Below are 20,622 nucleotides of genomic sequence, written 5' to 3'. Positions count from 1 at the left end.
CAATAAACTTCGCTAAGATTCACATCAGCCCTGGGGTACAAATAAGGGAAATAAATAAATAAATAATAAAATAATTGCAGCCTCTCTTTCTGCCTTTTCAATAAACTTCGCTAAGATTCACATCAGCCCTGGTTGCTGAAATATGCATGCCCCCCTTGATGGACTTGGGTACAATCCCTATAGCTTCCCAACAAAATAGCTTTGAAGACTGAAGTCAGAAAAAAAATCCAGCTATTATTTCTTCAGCTATGAAGTTGGTGACAGTGTGTTCAAGTGAACATTGATACTACACCACAAAGGACAAATAATGCTGCTTAATTGGCTATTCCATCAAACCGATATTTTCCCCAGAAGAGGTGAACTGTGGAGTAATCATGGGGAAATATTGCCACATCAATCAGCTAATCAATCTCTGTTAGGATAATCTTGGGGAAAGTTATTAGAGAATGGACTGAGTTTTGGAAAAATGTTTTTCAAGGCACAAAAATTTAAAAAATGCCATTCATATTGTGTTTTGGTTACTGTTTTAATTAAAGCAAAGCCCCATCTAGTTACAGTTACAAAAAGCTTGATCTGAGAGACTGCATTGGGAATGTTAAGCACGTGCTTTCAGATAGAAAGCAGTAAAATATTCTTGAACTGGGCCAAAGAGTACTTAGAGTTAATACAACACTTGCTTTTCAAATCTCCTGAGCTCTGGCCCTTTGCTGCAGCCATTGTCTTAATCGTCTATACTCTGACATGCATCTTAATTTCTTTGGCACTGTGCATATGCTCTTCTGTATAATCATTTTGGACCTCAAGGCAACTTTGCACTTTAGCACTGAATCTTATTTTATTCCTTTTAATATTCTTTGCCCACACACTGAGCTCTCTAGCCATAAAACAGCCATTCAGCCTCTCTCTTTTTTCTTCTTTTATCCATTCGCGCAATGAGGCTCATAGGAATTTCTGCTTGGCTTCTGGTTGTCATTTATATATTTCTTTTAAGACTTCTAAAAGTGTGATGCATTTACGCACGTTACTAGATCATTATAACACAGGCTCTGAAGTGTCAATATTTTCATTTTACTGATGGAAATCCCAAACTAAAAAACTCTGACTTGTCTAGAGCCTGTTGTGTGGGCTCAAAACAAATGTGGAATTTGAATGCAGAACTTTCTCCCAACTTGACTGTCTGGTGACCTACACTAACCACTGAAAACTTCCTCATTACACCATTTAAGGAATGATATTCATTGTTCAGAAAGCACTAGTTGGATCCATTGTCTCCTTACAGAATGTCTTCATGACTTGGTTGATGTAGGTTTTTTCGTGCTATATGGCCATGTTCTAGAGGCATTCTCTCCTGATGTTTCGCCTGCATCTATGGCAAGCATCCTCAGAGGTAGTGAGGTCTGTTGGAACTAGGAAAATTTGGTTTATATATCTGTGAAATGACCAGGGTGGGACAAAGAACTCTTGTCTGCTGGAGCTAGGTGTGAATTTTTCAATTGACCACCTTGATTAGCATTTGATGGCCTGGCAGTTTTTTGGTGTGGCTTGTTAGTGCCTGGCAGATTTTTTTGTTGAGAGGTGATTAGTTGTCCCTGATTGTTTCTTCTCTGTTGTTTTGCTGTTGTAATTTTAGAGTTTTTAAATACTAGTAGCCAGATTTTGTTCATTTTCATGGTTTCCTCCTTTCTGTTGTAATTGTCCACATGCTTGTGTATTTCAATGGCTTCTCGGTGTAGTCTGACATGGTGGTTGTGAGAGTGGTCCAGCATTTCTGTGTTCTCAAATAATATGCTGTGTCCAGGTTGGTTCATCAGGTGCTCTGCTATGGCTGATTTCTCTGGTTGAAGTAGTCTGCAGTGCCTTTCATGTTCCTTGATTTGAGTTTGGGCAATGCGGCGTTTGGTGGTCCCTATGTAGACTTGTCCACAGCTGCATGATTTACGGTAGACTCCCACAGAAGTGAGAGGATCTCTCTTGTCCTTTGCTGAACGTAGCATTTGTTGGATTTTCTTGGTGGGTCTGTAGTTAGTTTGTATGTTGTGTTTCCTCATCAGCTTCCCTATGCGGTCAGTGGTTCCCTTGATGTATGGCAAGAACACTTTTCCTCTGGGTGGATCTTTGTCTTTACTCTCGTGGCTTGTTCTCGGTATTGCACTCTTCTGATGTCTGAGGTGGAGTATCCATTGGCCTGTAAAGTCCAGTTTAGGTAGTTCAATTCATCTTGGAGGAGGTGGGGTTCGCAGATTCTTTTTGCACGGTCTGCCAAAGCTTTAATGGTGCTTCTTTTTTGACTTGGGTGATGGTTGGAGTTTTTATGTAGATATCTATCTCTGTGTGTGGGTTTTCTGTAAATGGTGTGACCCAATTGTTGATCTGGTTTCCAGATGACTAGGACATCTAGAAAAGGCAGTTTCCCTTCATTTTCTTTTTCCATGGTGAATTGGTTGCTTGGGTGGATGCTATTAAGATGGTCCAGGAAGCTGTTTAGTTCTTCTTCTCCATGGCTCCAAATGGTGAAAGTGTCATCCACATAGCTGAACCATATAGTGGGCTTTTTTGTTGCTGTTTCCAGGGCTTGTTTTTCAAAGTGTTCCATGTAGAAATTTGCTATGACTGGGCTGAGAGGGCTCCCCATAGCTACTCCATCTTTCTGTTCATAGAATTCATTGTCCCACTGAAAATAGCTGGTCGTGAGGCAATGGTGAAACAGAGCTGTGATGTCTTCTGGGAGCCTCTGGTTGATTAGTGCAATGGTGCTTCATGACTTGGCAATCCAACCACACAGCACTCCAACTATCTGCATTTGTTTGTCATAACCTGGCCTGTTATTTCAGCCCCAATAAAGTTTTAAGGGGAGTTTTTTTGTTTTATTTGAGTTTGTGGTAAACTGTGAAACATGTATGCCAGGTGCTCTTTAGGTCTGCAGGTATGCTCTATACATTCTGCCCCTGAAGTTCCACTAACATGTCTATATGGTGCCCATATAGTCTCTCTCTTGTCTAATGGTAAAGTCTCTGTTTATATAGGAAGGCAAGATGGTTTGAGAGGAGAGATGGCTATGAGTTATACTGTGACAATAACATGGTGCACCACAATTTATTTATAGTGCCTGCCTTCATGGTATGAAATGTTATACCACATTCACATCCTTAAGCTTTTCCCTGTAGTTTTCAGCCAAGAGTAGATATTATTGATGTCTTATATCCTGATATTGGGGGTTTGAACCCCCTTAAATTAGGCTACAGAAGACTGAGCCCTCTAACATCACCAAGCAAAAACAACAACAACTAGGTATCTAATAATCAGGACCACCAAGAGTGTTGTGTGATTGAGTGCCTGGGGAACTAAAAGTCAGAAGTGTTCACTTTTATAGACATTTTTGCTTTCGCTTACAAGTTTTCCCCTTTTCTAGATTTACAATTTAATGTTTTAAATAATGTTATACTATTTCATTTCCTGTGTTATTGTTGTCTTCATGGTAGTCACATTGTTAACTCGTTCATCTGGTGATGTTATGATGATGGGATGCAGTAGGAATAGGGGTAGAGTGCACTATAAGTGGGCTATTTGATCAAGAGAGCCTCAGTTTGCATGATCTGAAGAGGGCAGTTGATGACTAAAGAACTTGGAGTCCTCTCATTCATTGGGCTGCCATACATTGAGGTCAATCTGATTGCAAACAACAACAAATTCATTATTATTATTATTATTATTATTATTATTCATTGCATTTTGAGTTTTTACTTTTTGGCAAAAACATAGCAAATTTCTAAATATCTTGACGTGCCTGCCAAGGGGAGCCCCTGTTCTTTAACAGTAGTGCTTGAATCTTAGCGCAGTGTGCATCTTTTTAAGTCTCCCAATGGTATGAAATTTGGAGGTATATTTGCCACAATAATTCTTTGTAATTCCGGTGTTTCTTTTTCCACTTGTAGCTACCTCATCCCTGAATTCCCAGCTTCAGCAACTTCAGCATCTTCAACAACTCCAGCACCACCAACAGCAGCAGCAACAACAGCAACAGGGCCAAACTAGCCAGCCACTGCAGGGACAAACCAACCAGCCCCAACATCAAGCTCAGCCACAGCCACAACAGCCTCAACAACCCGCACCACCACCTCCACCACAGCAGCCTCCGCCACAACCACCACAATCGCAGTCTCAGAGTCAGAACCAAGCGTCACCGGCTTCACAATCTTCGGGCTCCCCTCAGAAGCCCAGCCAGTCACCAGGACATAGCCTTCCCTCACCTCTCACGTCACCAAACCCGCTCCAGGTAGGTCTCCTGGGTGCCTGAAAAGGAACTCTCTTGCTTTCTCTTTCAAAACCCAATTACTTTCTCTTGACTCTTCCTTTTATTTCATTCACTCTTCACATGAGTTTTCATTCAGTTCTGCTGTTTCACATTTCTTTTTGCATCTTTTAAAACATTATTTCAATTTGCTTGTATGTCAGAGGCATGTTTTCATTGTTCAGGTAATCTGCTCCTTTTCTTCATAGTCATTTATTTGTATGATACAACTTCTGAATAATTTCAGGTAATGGGATGCAGTCAGAATGGGATTTAGGACTCAATCCCATGCAGTCTTCACTATTTCTCTGTGCTGCTGAAACAGAGTCCCACAAAAGCCTTTACATGATGTAAGGCTACTTCTGGTAGTTGCCCGTGGGAGTCCATTGCAGCAGCACAGGGAAATGGAGTGAAAACTGAATGTTTTGGAGTTGGGTGCTATCCGACTCCCAACCATAGAAGACAAATGGAAGCGAGGAAAGGCAGGGAAAGGACGTGGGATGGCTGCCATCCCTGAAAATGGAAATACCTCAACGGTAGGAAATGAAATAAGATGGTTCTCATTGCTTTTCCCCCCTCCCCCCTCCACAAATGATGGAAGGTAGAATGAGATTATTAAAGCTAGAAGTAAAGGTCAGGTTTCACTCCAGTGCTGTCAGAAGTTGGAGTTTCCTGTGTTGGAGATGTAATAAAGAGATGTTAGACGGCAACCAATGGATTCCTACACTTGTAAATTTTGATGCTTTTGGAAACTCTGTCTATTAAGGAATTCTGGGAGTTCTAGGAGATGGGATCCAAAAACAGCATCTTCCGAGTTTGCTCTTAGCAAGTGTCATGGCTGAGCAATGTTTTTACCTATACTGCGGGTAAAGGTAAAAATTTTCCTTACAAAATGTCATTTTGTCTACTGCTTTTCACCTCCTAATATAATCTACATCTACACCATTATATAAAGAGAAGTTGGGGCGGGGAACCCTCTTTACCTATCAAAAACTAGTCACTGGGCACATCTACACTGTAGAATGAATGCAGCTTGTCACCATTTTATTCTCTTTGGTCCAATGTTGTGAATTTCTGGGAGCTGTAGTTTTAAAAGCTCTCTAGCCTTCTTTGCTGAAGAGGCTGGTGCATCACCAAATACAACTCCAGGATTCCTGTTCTGTCGCCGCTGGGCTTGAAACGAATTGCCTTTAAAACAGGACATGCAACTTTAGCCCAACGGGAAGCCAGGGCCCCCGAAGAGAAAATCTAAAGGATCTTCACCGTAAACAGTCTTTAGACAGCTTGTGAAATATAACAAAGTCTTTATTGGTGAACAATTAACAGAAACTTCTTTGTCTTCAAAAGGTTAAACAAATGCTTCCAGGCTTCAAGCAACTGGTGGCTTCTAACTGTTTCTTTGCTTTACTTAAAAGGAAAATCCCTTTCTAAATTTCTCCCAGGCTATCTATGAACCTAAACCTAACTGATGTGGATCCACTACCGATCTGAACTGCGTCTCAACACCGAGTAGACCTACCAGAAGGCCTGTAGTCACTTAGCTGGAGTTCTTGAAGTTTAAAGCTGTTATTCCCTCCGAAATTCCTCAGGGCTGTAAGGCTGTTTCCCTGGGAACCTTTGGGAATCTTTAGATGCTCTTAAGACTGATCTCCCCTGGGAAGTCTTAAGGGTTGGAGCCTTTGTACAGGAGGAAGTCTGTACACGTCCTGCACATTGACTTCCTTGATGGAAACTGACTGAAAATGGCTCCCTTCCCTTCTCTCAGAGCCTGAACAGGGGCGGAACCAAACTTAACAATGATGGCCCTATAATTGCAAACTTTAACAGGAAGCCACCCTTCTGCAAAAATCCCAAGCCTTGGGCTGCAAGCAAACACTTAATACAAAGCAAATAAAGTGGGAGTTTCTGATACAGCTGTACCAGCACAATTCCATAACATTGAGCTATGCAGATAAGGTGATGTTATCCATGCCAGTCCTAAACAGCAAGACCTGAATGAATTGCAAATTGCTTTATCCTTTATTTTCACTGGCTCAAAGTTACTACATTACCATTTTCTGACTGCTCTGAGCCAAGTGGGGCATACATTAAAAGACAGCAAAACAAGAAAGTATTCAGGATGAGTTATAGAGTTGCAACCTGAAAGCACAGGAGGGAGAACAGCAGTTTGTGTAGAAAACAGCTGGTATGAATGCACCCACTAGCAGTAAGGGAGAGTCCATTTCACCTTTTAGGAAGACAATGATCCATTCACTGCAGGGAAAATAGAATGAACCCTGTAGGGGTAGCATGTAGATGCTGATTTTTGTCAGCTAATTTAAATCAATACTTTGTATGCATGCCGGATCAAATCAGCAGTTTTTACATAAGCCAAAAAAAAATATCAAACAGTGGAAGTTCTTAAATCAAGGAGATCTAAAATGGGATATAAATAAACAACAACAACAACAATAATTTCCATGAAACAGTAAATGCCTCTTTTTCTCTCCCCAAAACACGAGGTCAATGCTTTAAAGAATAAACACACAAAGTTAGCCATAAGACAAATTCAAGGAATCGAGAGAATACATTCCTCGCAGATTTAGAAGTGGGAAAGATAATACTTGATGTACCCTTCAAGATTTTTGGAGAAACTTACCAGAAAACTCACATTCAATAGAGTGTTTACCCATGAATCTTGGATAAGTGGAAATGCAGCCTTAATCTTTCCCAAAGAAACAGCATTAGTTAGAATGGGGTGGTTAATTAGGCCTGGGTAACAACGGAAAAATTTGTTTCTAAAATCGATTCATTTTTTGGGGGGTTTTGCGTTTCGATATTTAAAAGAATTCCGAAATTTTTCTTTTAAAAAGTTCAATATTTACGAAATTTCGTAAATGTAAAAAAAATTACGAAACATTAACGAAACAAATACGAAACAATAACGAATCGATTTGTTAATGGCGGACGCGACTGCGCAATACGCTAAAAAACCTCCAAATGGGACAGGGGGAACTTCTGAAGCTTCCCTCTCCCTCTGTTGTTGACTGTTGGTGTGATATTATAATTTTTTTTCACTAATTAAACAAAAAACAACTATAAAACTTGCCCCAGACATGCGGAAATAATAACGAAACGACCTCAAACCGATAACGAAACGAATACATAACGAATCCGAAGCATTTACTAAACGAATTTAAAAATTCGTTTCGTTTTTAAGTTGCTCCAGAATGGTTTGTTATCGCTTCGTTATAAAAAAAAATAACGAATTTTTAACGAATTACAAATTAACGAAATGAAACCGCCCAGCCCTAGTGGTTATTATCACAGATCTGCATGTCCTGTCTCGTTTCTTGAAGTCCCCGGTATTGTTTAGACAATTCTTTGTAGGGGAACTAGTCTTGCAAATGTGTAATATAGATAGAGAGTGTGCACAGGTACTGCTCTGTTTCCTTACTTCTTTGTCTTGATAGATATGTACAAGACATGAGAATCATGTGGCCCTTCAGAAAATGGCCAATAGTAAGGAATGCCATTGTTCAGCAAGTCACCAGATCTCCAAATCTGAGTAACAATGTCCCATCCAGACTTTAGCAATAAACAATAAAGGTCTCAGATGAAAGCTGCTTATAAAATGTTCTGTTTATTTGCTAGCACTGAATTAAAAGGTGCAAGGCTGCTATTTGAGTTGTACTTGGGGGATCTATATCTCTCTTGGCTGTATTTTATTCTTTCCCTGGAACAGGATGGAATGTAGATCTGATATGCCTAGAATGTCTCCACTGTGTATCACCTTGAACATATGTGATCTTATCTGATGTCAAAAGCTAAGCGGGTCTGATTTGCTAGTCTTAATGGATGAGAGTTTTCCAACAGATGTTATATTGAGGAGGGCCATACCTTAGCAGCAGATCACATGATTGATATATAGAGCACTCAAGATTCAGATCCCAGCCTCTCCAAGGAATGTTAGCAGAGAGCTGTTGCCAATCAGCATTGGAAAGAGATCAACTTTCTGAGTACTTAACATCAGTGAACGTCAATAGAAGCGATTAGCTTCAATATCAGAATTTCGTCTGGATTTTAGACTTAATTGTAAAGGTGATATCCAATGTGCTGGACTCATAGAATCATAGAGTTGGAAAAGACCTCATGGGCCATCCAGTCCAACCCCCTGCCAAGAAGCAGGAAAATTGCATTCAAAGCACTCCCGACAGATGGCCATCCAGCCTCTGTTTAAAAGCCTCCAAAGAAGGAGTCTCCACCACACCACATTTATGGAATTCATCCATAAATCATTTTAGTATCTTTTCTTACTCCTTAAATTGAAATCAGAAACTGAAAATGTACTCCCAATCTCAAGACCATTTGCCCCCATTGAAAACAGTGAAATTAAATACCAGTTTAGACGCTTCTCCTATTTAGATGAACATATGAAGCTGACCTTGTCTGACTTACTTAGCATTGTGCACATGCTAACTTGAAGTGGCTCTGAAGGGTTCAGGACAGGTTTGCACTGGAGTGCCTTTGTGTGAAGCACGTGAAAGAAAATTTAAAAACATAAAAGAAATTCAAAAAATATCTTCAAGACTATTCGTGGTGGTGACAGTGCCTTTGTATATCCCTAATTTCCTCTAGAGTTTCCATACGGCAGGATACTGGTGCTTATCACAACTTAATTATTAGGGCTGGGCGGTTTCGTTCGTTAATTTCGTAATTCGTTAATAATTCGTTATTTTTTGGGTAAACGAAGCGATAACAAACCATCCAGGAGCAACTAAAAAACGAAACGAATTTTTAAAGCTATTTCGTAATTGTTTCGTTATTGTTTCGTTATTATTTCCGTGTGTCTGGTGCTAGTTTTATAGTTGTTTCCCTCTCCTTGGTTGCAAGCGGCATTTACCCCACTTCTGGGTCCCTGGCCTCTGCTTAAGTGGATCAAATTCTCCTCTCTTCCTGTCATCACCTCGTTCATCACTCTGGCCTGCGTGCATTGGGCAAAGAGACACAGCAGTGCAGCACTCAGAGACCTGCCTGTTGCCTGCCTAACCTCTTTCCTTCTCCAGGTTAAAACTATTATATTAATTATATTTATTATTATTATTATTATTATTATTATTATTATTAAGAATGGATGGCCATCTTTCAGTACTGCTTTGACTGTCCCTTACATTCACGAAGGCAGAAAGTGGTTTGTTGTTATTATTATTATTATTATTATTATTATTGAGAAGAAGCATTGTCAAACCAGAATAGAGATGTCACCCACTCTCCTCTCTCTCTCCTTCCCCCCCTTTCCTTCTCCAGGTTAAAACTATTATATTAATTATATTTATTATTATTATTATTATTATTATTATTATTATTATTATTATTAAGAATGGATGGCCATCTTTCAGTACTGCTTTCACTGTCCCATACATTCACGAAGGCAGAAAGTGGTTTGTTTCACCCCTCCTCTCTCTCTCTTTCCCCCCTCTTTCCTTCTCAGAGGTTAAAACTATTATTTTCACGTCGCGCAACCGCCATTTTAACGAATTGATTCATTAATATTAATGAAATTTCGTAAATACCGAACTTTTTTAAGGGAAAATTTTGTAATTATTTTAAATATCGAAACAAAAAACCCCCCCAAATACAAATCGATTTTAGAAACAAATTTTTCCGTTGTTACCCAGGCCTATTAATTATTATAGGAACATGTTATAAAAAGAATTCATAGATTCCATTTTTAAAAAACAACAATTCAGCAATGTCCTTTTCCTTTTTGCTCACCACATACATGGCTTTAGTTGACAAACACTTCACTTGAATAGCTTACGATTCTATTAGGGGCACAACAATAATGTATAGTGTCAATGGCTACTTAAGCTAAGTGAGCAGCCTATTGTGTTACCAATTGTTTAGGGACTCTTTAATATGCAGATTATTGATGGAAAAGGCATTGCTGTCACATTTTATTGTCTCAACACTAGGGCTCTTCCAGTGCAGCTGTGTACATAAAAGAGAAGTACTGAAATTATTGCAAACAACCGGCTGATTTTCTGTGCAATTGCTTTTCATATTAAAATACATGTGTGTGTGCGTGAGAGAGGGAGAGAGACAGAGAGAAAGAGAGAGAGATGAAAAACAGTACAATATAGGCCTGAATCCTATTGACTAGACTCATTGAATCAACTGAATGGTTAAGTCAGTAATATGTAAATCCCATTCAGGTGGCTTACAGTACTTGGAAGAATTCAGGCTATGACTTTTTGACTCACCGTGAATCTTTCTTTAAGTATGGCTCTGTTTATGTTGTTTCCTCTTAAAACTATGTCAGCTACTTATTTTGTGAAAACGCCATTTGACAAACGAATCCTCTCTGCCAACTAATCCTGCAATGACTGGTCATTTTATTTATTTGTTTATTTATTTATTTACAGCATTTTTACCCCACTCTTCTCAACCCCTGATGGGGAACTTAGAGCGGCTAACACAGGCAGCAATTCGATGCCACAATCCCAATAAACATCAATTTTATTTATTTGTCATGTCAGGGCAACCAGTCAATAGTATTACATTTCTAACAGAACAAAACAAACAAACAGACAGACAGACAGACAAAACACAAAATTTGCAAGTTTGGTAGTTGATTAAATGTCCTTTGACCAGTATCTGGCCACTTTGAGTGCTTCTGGTGTTGCTGCAAGAAGGTCCTCCATTGTGCATGTGGCAGGGCTCAGGGTGCATTGCAACAAGTGGTCAGTGGTTTGCTCCTCTCCACACTCGCATGTTGAGGATTCCATTTTGTAGCCCCATTTCTGAAGGTTGGCTCTGTATCTCGTGGTGCCAGAATGCAGTCTGTTCAGTGCCTTCCAAGTCACCCAGTCCTCTGTGTGCCCAGGGGGGAGTTTCTCATTTGGTATCAGCCATTGGTTGAGGTTCTGGGTTTGAGCCTGCCACTTTTGGACTCTCGCTTGCTGAGGTGTTCCAGCGTGTGTATCTATAGATCTTAGAAAACTATTTCTAGATTTAAGTCATTGACGTGCTGGCTGATACCCAAACAGGGGATGAGCTGGAGATATCTCTGCCTTGGTCCTTTCACTATTGGCTGCTACTTCCCGGCGGATGTCAGGTGGTGCAATACCGGCTAAGCAGTGTAATGTCTCCAGTGGTGTAGGGCACAGACACCCCGTGATGATGCGGTATGTCTCATTAAGAGCCACATCTGCTGTTTTAGTGTGGTGAGATCTGTTCCACACTGGGCATGCGCACTCAGCAGCAGAGTAGCATAGCGCAAGGGTATTGATAAACATCAATATAAAACCATAAATACATAAAAGGTTTAAAAGAGTAACAATTAATTATATAATCACACAAACACATAATCACATATCCGTTCCCAATTATCATAACAGTCGTCAGGTCCAGTTCCATGTTCAAATCCTGTTGCGCCCACTAGCCGAAAGCCGAAGAAACATGATTTTAGTTTTTTCCTGAAGGAAAGGAGGGAGGGTGCTGATCTAATCTCGCTGTGGAGTGAATTCCACAAGCGGGGGTACCACCGAGAAGGCCCTGTCCCTCGTCCCCACCAGACGCGTTTACAAGGCCAGTGGGACTGAGAGCAGGGTCTCCTCAACAGATCTTAGACTACGAGATGGAGCGTAGAGGGAGATACATTTGGATAAGTAAGCTGGGCCGGAAACATATAGAGCTTTATAGGCCAATAGGGCTGGGTAACAACGGAAAAATTTGTTTCTAAACTCGTTTCATTTTTAGGGGGTCCATTGCGTTTCGTTTTTTAAAAGAATTCCGAATTTTTCTTTTAAAAAATTCCGTTATTTACGAAATTTTGTAAATTTCGAATTGATTCGTTAATGGTGGACGCGATTGCGCAATACGCTAAAAAACCCTCCAAATGGGACAGGGGGAACTTCTGAAGCTTCCCTCTCCCTCTGTTGTTGACTGTTGGTGTGATAATTTATTTTTTATCACTGATAAAACAAACAACAACTATAAAACTTGCACCAGACATACGGAAATAATAACGAAACAATTTCGACACGATTTCGAAACGATTTCGAAATGATTTTGAAACAATTACGAAACAATTACGAAATAAATTGAAAAATTCATTTCGATTTTTAGTTGCTCCTGCATGGCTCAATATCGGATCGTAAGCTAATTTAAATACGAATCAATAACGAATTACGAAATTAACGAACGAAACCGCCCAGCCCTATAGGCCAAGCCTAGCACTTTGAATTGTGTTCGGAGTGGACTGGCAGTCAGTGGAGCTGACATATCGGGGGGTGGTGTGAGATTTTTTCATAGCGATGTCTTGATGTGTCAAGGTACCATTTCTAGAAGACAATCCTATCAATACAGTGTACGACTTCATAGGCACCATTTACACTGACCATTTAATGCAGTTTGAAGCTAGCTGCATTAAGATAGCTGCATTAAACTGCATTAAGTTAGCATCAAACTGTGATGGCCAGACAATGAACTCCCAAAAAGTATGCAAAAGAAAGGCCTTAAAGCTCATCAGTGCTTTGTAGTTTGTGTAATCGCCACCTAGGCCTTAATCTGGTTCCAGGATTTCCAATGTAATCAACTGCACAGCGAAACCACTTTCTTCAATACTGATTTAAAACTGACTTAAGTGTTCAGTATAGGTGTGCCCATACACTTCCTTCTTGTCTGGATAGGCAACCAAGAGCCAGATTTGGTCCAGGATCCTCCAGTTTTGTATTCCTGTTTGAGAACAAGGGGACGTAAAATGGTCCGCAGCAAAGACTTAACTTCACTTACATAGTTACTGCTTTAAAAGCTTTGTGGAGATCTTGTTGCAGTTCTTTTTTGTCTGTTGCTTTAACATAAATATCGACTTGGAATTAAATTCATGGAAATAATAGCCTCCAAGGTGAATGGTCTTTATGAACTAGAACAAAGCAGCTTCGGTTTGAACAATATTAAGGGAATAAAAATCAACTAACTTTAAATTTGACAGGTTAAATTTCATTTCTGAATCCTTGATTTTTCATGTGGGTTTTATCTTCTTACATTATTCAGGGGCTGTCCAAGAGATATTGGCTGAGAACAGTTCAGCTTAGAAAGATTGTCATGGAGAAGCCAGTAATACAGAAGGATGATTGCATTTATTTGAAAAGGCTCTGAAGGATAACAACAATTATAACTAAAAATGTACAGGTGCTGTCATGTCTTCAGACAGAAAATTAAATGAGAATGACTTTGTTACATGCACCTGAGTGAGGCATTTTACATTTTTTGGTTGATTTGAAATTAATGACAGTGTTGGGTGGCAACCAGAGGCACAAAACTTCTCAGAATAATTCTTGTCAGATTTCTCTATAATTTGTCACGCTGTCACTTTATTATTTCTGTCCTCAGTTCAGCAGAGGGTGCTGCATTTCCAGTTTGAAGGTTTGTATATTTGTTTGAATAGCCAAATTGTATATTTACTTTCTAGAATTACCAGAGCCAATCTTTGTTTGGAGATTATTCTAGTCTATTAGCTTGGTTAGAGCCAAATTGTATATATACGTCCTAGAATTACTATTTGTTTGGAGACTATTCTACTCCTTTAGTCTAATTTGGTGGTATTACTCTTCCCACTGATCATTAAAATACGTTCATGATTTAACCATTCTTTATGTAAAGCATTTGATTTGGCTCTTGACTAGCTGTAACTAGACTTCATGCTACCCTGAGTTCTTGTGATATAGAGCAAGATAGAAAGATTTTAATAATACAGTTGGCTCTCCACATTTACAGGTTTGACGTTTGCAGATTTGATTATTCATCAGTTTTATTACTATAATATATAATAATAAATAACACTTTATTTGTACCCCGCTACCATCTCCCCAAGGGACTCGGTGCGACTTACATGAGGCCAAGCCCAAACACAACAATACAAGCAATAATCACAACAATACAAGCAATTAAAATAAAACATAGACAATAAACATATAACATTATCAATAGGACAACATCCAATTAAAACTGTGGGAAGGCCAAATGTAAAAATTAAAATTGGAAATAGTGCTGAGGCATGGACGAAAAGGTGATAGTGGCGTTTGTGGAAGACATACGAGCAGACCTAAAATATCAAGTGCTTTAGAGGGACAAAGTGCTATGGGATCATTATTCCAGGAAGGCACACTGGAACAACCACGTCTTCAAGCTCCTCCTGAAGACTGCCAGGGTTGGGGCCTGCCTGATGTCCTTAGGGAGTGAGTTCCAGAGTCGAGGGGCCACCACCGAAAAGGCCCTCTCTCTCGTCCTTACCAGTCGCACCTGCGATGCTGGTGGGATCGAGAGCAGGGCCTCTCCAGATGAACGAAAAGATTGTGTGGGTTCGTATACAGAGATGCGGTCACGCAGGTAGGCGGATTGCAAACCGTTCAGGGCTTTGAAGGTAAGAACCTGCACCTTGAATTGGGTCCGGTAGATGAATTGGGTCCGGTAGAACGTATTCTCCCCTATGAACCATCAAGATTACTAAGATCATCTGGAGAGGCCCTGCTCTCGGTCCCACCAGCCTCGCAAGCGCGACTGGTGGGGACGAGGGACAGGGCCTTCTCGGTGGTGGCCCCACGACTCTGGAACTCTCTCCCTCTGGAGGCCAGAACCGCCCCATCCATCCTAACATTTAGGAAACGGGTGAAGACGTGGCTGTGGAATCAGGCTTTCGAGGAATGAGACAACACCATAGGATTCTGGTTGGAAGTGGATATAGATCCATCTTATTAGGACGACTGACCACTGTAGTTTTATATTTAGTGTTTTTAAAGTTGTTTTGTAATTTGTGATATATGATATTTTAATGAATGTATATGTTTTTATGGCTGTAAACCGGGCTGAGTCCCTCGACGAGGTTGAGAAGCTCGGTATACAAAACTGTTAAATAAATAAATAAATAAATAAATAAATGATAACTAGTGGAGCCATTGAACAGGAGGGCTGACCGCTCCCTGTAAGGAGCCCCAGTTAACAACCTGGCTGCCACCCGTTGGATCATCTGAAATTTCTGAGCCATTTTCAAGGGCAGCCCCACGTAGAGTGCATTACAGTAATCCAGTCTAGAGGTGACTAAGGCATGGACCACCTTGGCCAGATCAACCTTCACAAATGTGGGGGTCAGCATGGTGTTGATGGAAAATGGGGCACTAAAGGCCCCCTAACAAAGAGTACAATTTCACCCAAACTTTCCAAATTGCCATGACTTTAAAAACTCATAAAATGAATAATAGAATGTTGTAGAAATAAATGTACATTGCCACTGTTTTTTAAATCATTAGGCACTGCAAAGAATGTTTGTGCAGGGTAGTAAATTAAAATGAAATTCATAGACTCACAGGCCAGAAACCAAGTAATATGGGGTGTTTTCTTCCCTTATGTCATCAGCTCCCAAGACTTCTAATGGCTTCCAGTTGCATTCTGCCTTTTTCTCCCTGTACATCAGAATTACATAGATCAGGAATATCTGACATACAAAGGGAGGCCCCTACTACAGACAGAGAAAGAGCCCAACTGATTTTTCACTACTTTCACTCACCTGCAAAGATCAACAGAAAAACAGGCGATTCCCCAAGGACTACCTTGACGGTAGAATTATTTTGACCATTTTCAGAACTCAGTTACAAAGCAGGTTTTGTTGTTGCAAGCAACACAATATAAGGAAAGCCATAGAAGGAACATGACAGGTAAATAAAAAGAAAAGTGTGTGTAGTGGTGGGCAGGAGAAGAAGTGGGGGACGTTAAGACAAGAACTGACGCGGGAGGGAACCCAAATAAAAGCAAGGCCTTAGATGGAAACAGCAGGCTCTACTTCAAATTAAATTTTCATGCTAATCTTAAATAATATATCTGGCACCTAGATATTTTATTGCAATGAAAGATAGATGGAAAAGCATGGGCTTAAATGAGACGAGCACCTTCACGAATGCTGAAGGAAACTGTAGAGCTCCGCAAAAGTAAAACGGACCAAACAAATGACACAGACATTGCATCCAGGGACTAATTTAATATAATGTAAACAAGGTGTTTGTATCTCCTTTGCATCCATGTTTGTCTGACTTTAAAGAGGGTATAATTCTTTAATTTTACACATGATAGCAAAGGTCTACATTTCAAAGCAACTTGTCAGCTGCACTTTGATGGAAAGATCATAGCTCAGAAAAAAAATGTAATGGCAAGCAAAAGGCCGAAGGTTCAACCCTGGATATTTCAAGATTTGTTCTTAACATTAGTTTCTTAATGCTAATTTTGATCAAGTATAATTCCCCAATACTTGTTTTATTTTCCCTTCTTTACACTTCTGTTGCAGTTGTTGTTATGTTTTCTCAAGTTAACTCTGACTTATGACATTCATACCCTAGGGTTTCCTTGGCAAAATTTGTTTGGGAGGGTTGGTCTTGCCTTGAGAGAATGTGACTGGCCTAAGGTCACCCAATGGGCTTCCATAGCTGAATAGGGATTTGACTTCCAGTCTTCCAGTGTGCTGCGCCTGGGGGCTATAACTCTTAATGAGAGAGGCATGGACGTGGCCACTGACGGAGCGGCGCCAGGTGGGCGTGGCCAGGGAACGCCAGCGTTCCCTGGCCACGCCCACCCGGCACCGCTCCGTCACTTTGGGACACCCTCTGCTCCGGCCGCTCTCCCTGTGTGGAAGGGAGAAGCCTCCCAGCTGGGTCCTCTGCAGCTGGGAGGTTTCTTCCTTCCACACAGGGAGAGCAGCCGGAGCAGAGGGTGTCCCAAATTTTCAGAGTGGTGCCGGGTGGGCATGGCCAGGCCAGGCCATGCGGGCCGGAGAAATGCCCACGGCGGGCTGTATACGGCCCGCGGGCCGTAGTTTGGGGACCCCTGCGTTACAGTCTCAGTTAGTCCTGGGTCCAAAGTGTTTGAAGCTGAGAAGCCTTTCCAAGTTTCCTCTTTCCTCAATGGCTGTGAATGCCGGAGCAAACCACAACCCCAGTTCAGACGGCCTATGTTTGAAGACTCAGGATCTTCCTCTGGTGCCAAAAGAACTGGTTTGAAGGCGCTTGAGACTTCCAACGTCATTCAGGTTGGTCTAAACATGAAGCACAAGTCTCAAGGGTAAAAAACCTCAGAACTGGTGCTGAGAGGTAATTTAAATCAGGGTCTTTTAAAGTCAAGTCTCTTACTCTCGTCCATCTGGTAGAAACTCTGATGGCAGAATGAAAAGAAAGGAAGCACTCCCCTCCTGCAGGAATCGGTGGAACCAAACAGTACTGATTGACAGCTATAAGTAACCAATCCATCCAACTATACATAAGCAGGGTAAAAAGACAGGATTAAGCATGATACAACAGTTTAAATCTTGCAACTAACAGTTCTACACATAGGTGGCGCCACTCGCGCCATCACATCCAGAGGCGTAGTCCAAGGATTTCATCACACAGATCACAGATAAATTTACCCATCGTACGATACTTTCACCACAGTTCAGGGATGGATCCCAACAGATCCATCAAATGATGTAGAGCTACTTTCAGCAACCCATGTTCTCATTGCTATAACGGGGTGAGCATGGGGGGGGGGGGGAGCTGAGCAGCAATGGGATAGGGAAGGCGGCACTGCAGGTGATGCATAGCACGCAACAAAAGATTCCCCCACTGCCCACCAGATTTGCCACACTGCCTGGCGAATCCCCCCACTGTCACCCACTTTGGGTGACTGAATGTGATGAAGTCCCAGCCCTCAAAGCACTACACTATGTTGGCTCAACTCTGGAAAAACTGCTATCTGAAATCCTTGAAAGCTGGCACCAGTCAATATAGACCAGTGGTTCCCAGTTTTTCTTTTGTCCATGCCCCACCTAAGCATCTCAAATATCTTGATGTCCACCCCCCACCCCACCCCACAACCCTGCCTAGGCATATTCAAAAGGTGAACTCCTGTTCATGTGGATGAATCTTAAAAGGCCATTAACTTGGTCTTAAGTGTCCAACTTCATTGCATGTATTTGGTGAGAAGATGCAAGAATATCCTGTCACCTGATGTTATTTTTTTGTAGCTGATCATTTTTATTTTATTTTTTCATAGAAAAATATTGACTTATCTATGAAAGTAGTAATTGTGCTTTAGATTTTTTTTCAGATTTCTGGCTACATTAATATGTAGGAAAAAAAGAAATTAGTATATATTTTATATAGCTTGTTAAAAAAACACTCAGAACACTGAGAAGAGTAGAGGTGTTTGAAACGAAAGTTGCCTCACTTTTCTGGATGGAAGTCCTGCATCTCTTCATAGTTCTCTAGCCAATGCTGCTAGAAAAGCTCCATATAGTTAGAGGACAAAAAAAGACTTTATAAAAACAACTTTATTTGTTAGAGGCTTTGGTGACAGAGGTATGCCCATATAGTTCTCTCAAGAAGGGACAGTTTGTGTTGCTTAGTTTAGGCTATCTAGATTTCCAGTCTGCACACTGGTTGTAGCAATTTGCCATAAGAAAGGAGGTAAAATGAAAGTGTATATTGTATTGTTGAAGGCTTTCATGGCTGGAATCACTAGGTTCTTGTGGGTTTTTTCGGGCTATATGGCCATGTTCTAGAGGCATTTTCCCTGATGTTTCGCCTGCGTCTATGGCAAGCATCCTCAGAGGTAGTGAGGTCTCTTGGAAGTAGGAAAATGGGTTTATATATCTGTGGAATGACTGGGGTGGGGCAAAGAGCTCTCTGCTGCAGCTAGGTGTGAATGTTTCAGCTGACCACCATTAGCATTTGAAGGCCTGGCTGAGCCTGGGAAAATGTTTTGTTGAGAGGTGTTAAGATGTGCCTGGTTGTTTGTTTCCTCTCTGCTGTTTTGCTGTTGTAATTTTAGAGTTTTTTAATACTGGTAGCCAGATTTTGTTCATTTTCATGGTCTCCTCCTTTCTGTTGAAATTGTCCACATGCTTATGGATTTCAATGGCTTCTCTGTGTAGTCTGACATGGTGGACATCCACTCCAACAACCACCATGTCAGACTACACAGAGAAGCCATTGAAATCCACAAGCATGTAGTCAATTTCAACAGAAAGGAGGATACCATGAAAATGAACAAAATCTGGCTACCAGTATTAAAAAAAACTCTAAAATTACAACAGCAAAACAGCAGAGAGGAAACAAACAACCAGGCACATCTTAACACCTCTCAACAAAACATTTTCCCAGGCTCAGCCAGGCCTTCAAATGCTAATGAAGATGGTCAGCTGAAACATTCACACCTAGCTGCAGCAGAGAGCTCTTTGCCCCACCCCAGTCATTCCACAGATATATAAACCCCTTTTCCTACTTCCAAGAGACCTCACTACCTCTGAGGATGCTTGCCATAGACGCAGGCGAAACGTCAGGAAAAATGCCTCTAGAACATAGCCATATAGCCTGAAAAACCCACAAGAACCTAAAGTGTATATTTCTCTGCAAGCTTTTCCTGTCCAAGAACTCTGCTACTCTTTGCATTGATTAAGTGCTTGATCATCTAACTGCAGGGTTTTCAAAAGCTGCATTTAAACAGAATAAAGTTTAAGGGCTTTGAGAAGCAAATGTATAAGAGAACTATTCTATTCCCAATGGAACATACCTTTCTGCAAAGCCACCGCTTGCGTGGTCCATCCAAGTGCACTCTATGCAGGTGCTTTATTTTTAGAAGCACTGGGAAAATTGGTCTGAGTCACATTTAAAGTGAAAGAAATTAATCTTCTAGCAAAACAGTTGGCATTATTAACACTCAAGAGGCTACTATCCTTGAATTTAATACCAAAAAGTATTTGCTAGAGAATTCTCTTAAAGTGCATGGAAAGAAGAGATGTTATGCAGCCTTCCCTTACCACAAACACAGACACACAACCTCTATAATTCATGATTCCAGGGAAACAAATAGCAGCTGTTGTTCATATGACAGATGCTGGTTTTGCACTTCTTAAAATCCACAATTTTCAGCTTCAAAATAGTGACAATAGTGCCACACTTCCACATCAGTTCGGAAATCAAGGAAATGAGAAATTTCTCTTCATCTTTCAGCATGAAGATACAGAAACATATAGAAAGTGACTAAAGAGAAACTCCCAATACACATAATCTCTGAATGTTTGCTATTTGGGTTCACTTAGTCAACAAAACTACCTTATAGTACTTTCACTTCAGAGTAGGTCAGTCATCTGTATCACTCTGTGAATGAGCAATGAGGATTTTAGCAAACATCATCTACAAAGGTGTGCAAAAAGTATGTTTACATAAATGTCTATACATTTGATGTCTGCATATGATCATTGTATGTACATATGGTCATTCAATGTACAAAAATATCCTAGATCATTTGTAGTATCTTTCCCATGGTAGCAC

The 20,622-nt window shown here is 40.7% G+C and overlaps 1 protein-coding gene across 4 annotated transcripts in view; it reads left to right on the top strand.

Annotated features, from left to right (window-relative positions):
- Positions 1-20,622, top strand: part of POU6F2 (POU class 6 homeobox 2) — a 443,696-nt gene that overhangs the window by 333,011 nt on the left and 90,063 nt on the right. For all 4 annotated transcript variants that reach the window (XM_060781601.2, XM_060781599.2, XM_060781600.2 and 1 more), the window contains exon 5: positions 3,933-4,273. In XM_060781601.2, coding sequence (XP_060637584.2) covers positions 3,933-4,273 — 341 coding nt within the window. The remainder of the gene's footprint in view (positions 1-3,932; positions 4,274-20,622) is intronic.

Source organism: Anolis sagrei, chromosome 6 (genome assembly GCF_037176765.1).
Source record: "Anolis sagrei isolate rAnoSag1 chromosome 6, rAnoSag1.mat, whole genome shotgun sequence".
NCBI lineage: Eukaryota > Metazoa > Chordata > Lepidosauria > Squamata > Dactyloidae > Anolis > Anolis sagrei.
Note: the sequence above shows the minus strand (reverse complement) of the source record. Positions and strands in the feature narration are given on the sequence as shown.